The 3344-nt window shown below is 50.1% G+C and overlaps 1 protein-coding gene across 1 annotated transcript; it reads left to right on the top strand.

The window, feature by feature from the left end:
* Positions 1–216: 216 nt before the first annotated feature.
* Positions 217–2491, top strand: LOC142990012 (Ig-like V-type domain-containing protein FAM187A). The gene is made up of 5 exons (XM_076139716.1): positions 217–423; positions 620–897; positions 1449–1799; positions 1905–2128; positions 2271–2491. The coding sequence occupies exons 1-5, from the start codon at positions 217–219 to the stop codon at positions 2489–2491; spliced, it is 1281 nt and encodes a 426-aa protein (XP_075995831.1).
* Positions 2492–3344: the final 853 nt, after the last annotated feature.

Genomic DNA, 3344 nt, shown 5'->3' on the forward strand with positions numbered 1-3344 from the left:
GTTTTCATCCTTCAGTTAAAAACTAAACATTTTTAGTTGAAAACAATGTTTCATTGTTCCTGATGCTTTAGTTTGATGTTGGAGTCACACGTTAGCATGACATCACTGTTTGCTGCTGTGGCCTGATGACATCACTGTCGTGGATTTAAGCCGTCTCACACTTTGTGACGAACACTTGACTTTAGTCTGGAGGCGTTTGGACCAAAGTCTGACATGATGTCTCCTCGCTCTTCCTCCTCCTCTCCTCCTCTCCTCCTCCTCCTCCTCCTCCTGTTCTCTGAGGTTTGGAGTTATGAGGCTCCTGTGGAGAAGGAGGACGATGTGTTTGAAGTCACCGCCTGTCCTGCTTTCCTCTCCTTCGTCAACGCTGCTTACCTGCGAGGAGTCACAGTGGAGCTGCCGTGTTCCTGCAAACCAACACAGGTAACCACGGGTAACCACGGGTAGCCACTGGTAACCACGGGTAACCACGGGCAACCACTGCTGACAGCCAGAATTCAGCCTTCCTACCTAGCTGCACACTAGTGTTGCCTTTCTGTGGTCTGGCTGTTGTGTGTTTGATCAGAGGTCTCAGGCCCGCTTCTACTTTAACCCCATGCGTGTCTTGCGTGTCTTCCAGGTCCAATCGGTGGTTTGGTTCTATAAAAAGCATCCGCGCAGCTCTGAGGAGACCATCGTCCTGACAGATCACCATGGCAACCAGGTGTTAGACAACAAGCGGGTTTCTCAGAGGAGCAACCTACAAAGTCGATTCTCCATCCGCCTCTTCAACTTGATGATCTTCCGTGCAGCGCTCAACGACTCGGGGATCTACATCTGTGGCTCTGATCACAAAGACTTCTTCTACGCCTACGACCTGGACATCCAGGACACACACACCTTCAGCTTCAACACCAGGTGACTCACATCTGTCCCAGAATGCTACACAACACCACACAGCTGAACTCTCCAGGCACCCGAGAGGAAAGAACACGTAAACACAAATATATGTAAGCACATAGTTTAATTACACGTCAACATAACAAGTCGGCCCGGTGTACATGATGTTCCTGTTTCAAGTCACATGGTTCTTCTCCTCCTGGTCTGCTCCCTAAGGAGGCATGTCCAACCTTGGGGCAAACCCAGAATGCACTGCAGCGATCACACTGCCCACCTGGCTTTGTAACGTCTGGCGATCCCCCAAGGAGAGAAAGAGAAGGAGAATCAGCCTCATCCTAATCTGTGGAGAGCCACACTCACACCTTAGACCTGTAGTTTTAGAAGAAGCCTGAATTTCGCCACAAAACCAAGAAAGAAGCTCAACATTTTGGTCTCACATGATACCGATCGACCAATCACAGTTCATCGTTGGCAGGAGGAACATCTGAGCTGCTTCGGCCTCCAAGCCCACGTTTGGTTGAAGCCTCCAGTGTGAAAGCTCCATAAGCCATTTGTATTTGTCTTCCTAGTCCGAGTCGGGGCCGCGCCTGGACCCGGAGGAGGAGTGCCGCTCCTCAGGCTCTGTTCCGCCTCTTCACCAACTACCAGCGCTGGTCTGTGTGCGACCGCTGTGGAGTACCAGGGGAACAGATACGCATTGGACTTTGCTACATTCAGTCCAAGTACCTCTACGTCCGCTACAGACAAGTCAACCAGACGGTGGCGTCGTGCGGGTCAGAAGCCGTCCCCAGGGATTTTGGCTTATGGAAGCAAGGTAGAGGCGGGGCCAAGATGCTGATCAGAAAGTGTCAGGTGACCTGTCCGCCTGCCCCTCCTCCTCCCTCCAGACTGGATGGTCTGTTGTGGTTTCTGGGGCTCAGGTCAGCGTCCATATGATTACAAAACTCCTCTAAATACTCACATGTCTGCAAAAGTGTGTTAAACTTTGCTTGCCTTGATATTAAACATTCTTACAAATGTTGTAGTTCTGCCCCCAAGGGGGCGATGTCCGTGTTCTACCTGACTCGCCCAGAGGACCGGGTCCTGACCCTGGGGTGTCCGGGGGCGAGACCCAACCTGGCCGTGGCCTGGGACAGAGGGTCTGAACCCCTCCACAGATCTAAACACATGCGGGGTCGCAATGGGAGCAGACTGCAGATAGACACGGCACACCATCTGGTCCTCAGACCCGCCAAGCCCCAGGACTCAGGTACGCCTGCTCGCCCCAACAAGCAGTGAGGCTGCACGAGCGTCCGTGAAAGATCAGATCCCGTTTTCTTCCTTAGTCCTTCCTCTACATATGCCTGTGTTGTGTGTTTGGGGTTTGATGTTCCTGTGCTTGATCCTCTCAGGGGTTTATTACTGCTGGCTGCAGGGACGCAGAGTCGCTGAGATTCATCTGTTAGTCTACGCTCGCTTAGGGCGGGGCCAGTCGGTGACATTAGATCCCAACTTCTATTCCGCTCTGAGGACTGTGGTACAGTCCTACGTTGCCATGACAACAATGTTCTGCCTGCTGCTGTGTGTCAGACTTGGATACAGACTCTGCAGCGACACCGGGCACACTGACTAACGACGACACTGAGAAAGAAGTTTGATTAATGTTGATTTGTTGTATTATTTACATTATATGTTGTCATGGTGACATAATAAGAAGACTAATAAACTCTAATGTTAACTTTGTTTGCATTTCTCTGTTTTAGACATTTAGGACAAAGAATTGTGTGTGTGTGTGTGTGTGTGTGTGATAAAGAGCTGCTGGTTCCCAGCTGATGCCTCCTCTTCATTAGGATGTGAAGAGCTCTGCTGAAGGAGAGAAAGAGATCTAAAGAAAGAGCAAACTGAAGGAGGGGAAAAGGACAAAGGAGACAAACAAAAGAGAGACAATTCATCTGTTTGGAGAAACAGCACCTACCTCAGCTTCAGTCTGCTCCAGTCTGCTTAGTTAGCATCAGTCAGCTTCGGTCTGCTTCAGCTTCAGTAAACCCAGTGTGACCTCCAGGTCTCCAGTCTTCCCCAGGCCCACACAGCAAGAAGACCTGACAGCCCAAAGTTCCAAGAACAATCAGTCAAAAAGCTCAACAAGGAGAAGAGAAGAACGTCTGGAAGACAAAAAAGAAGACAGGAAACACAAAGCTGAGGCCTCTGATCATTTAGGAAACAAACTGGATTCAGACAATGTTTGTATTGGTGTGTCAACATTGAACCAATCAATCAATCAATCAATCATTCAATCAATCAATCAGTACATTGAGGGAAGTGAGGGAGGTTGAGCAGCTTGAAGGCAAGGTTCCTCCTCTCTGTGCTGACAGGGAGAGGTAGTGAGGGAGACAGAGCAGGGCCACAAGGCAGCACATTCATCACACTGAGAGGGTCCAGGCAGCACGCAGCACATCTGCTGGAGATTAATGCACACACACACACAC

Source organism: Genypterus blacodes, unplaced genomic scaffold (genome assembly GCF_046128005.1).
Source record: "Genypterus blacodes isolate CSIRO-AG114 ecotype Tasmania unplaced genomic scaffold, CSIRO-AGI_Gbla_v1 ptg000446l_1, whole genome shotgun sequence".
In the NCBI taxonomy this organism is placed as follows: Eukaryota; Metazoa; Chordata; class Actinopteri; order Ophidiiformes; family Ophidiidae; genus Genypterus; species Genypterus blacodes.

Excerpts from the sequence above, each read along its gene's own strand:
- LOC142990012 (XM_076139716.1), top strand. The coding sequence starts at position 217 with ATGTCTCCTCGCTCTTCCTCCTCCTCTCCTCCTCTCCTCCTCCTCCTC. Across the intron at positions 898-1,448 it reads ACCTTCAGCTTCAACACCAG|TCCGAGTCGGGGCCGCGCCT; the intron begins GTGACTCACATC and ends TTGTCTTCCTAG. Across the intron at positions 1,800-1,904 it reads TTGTGGTTTCTGGGGCTCAG|TTCTGCCCCCAAGGGGGCGA; the intron begins GTCAGCGTCCAT and ends CAAATGTTGTAG.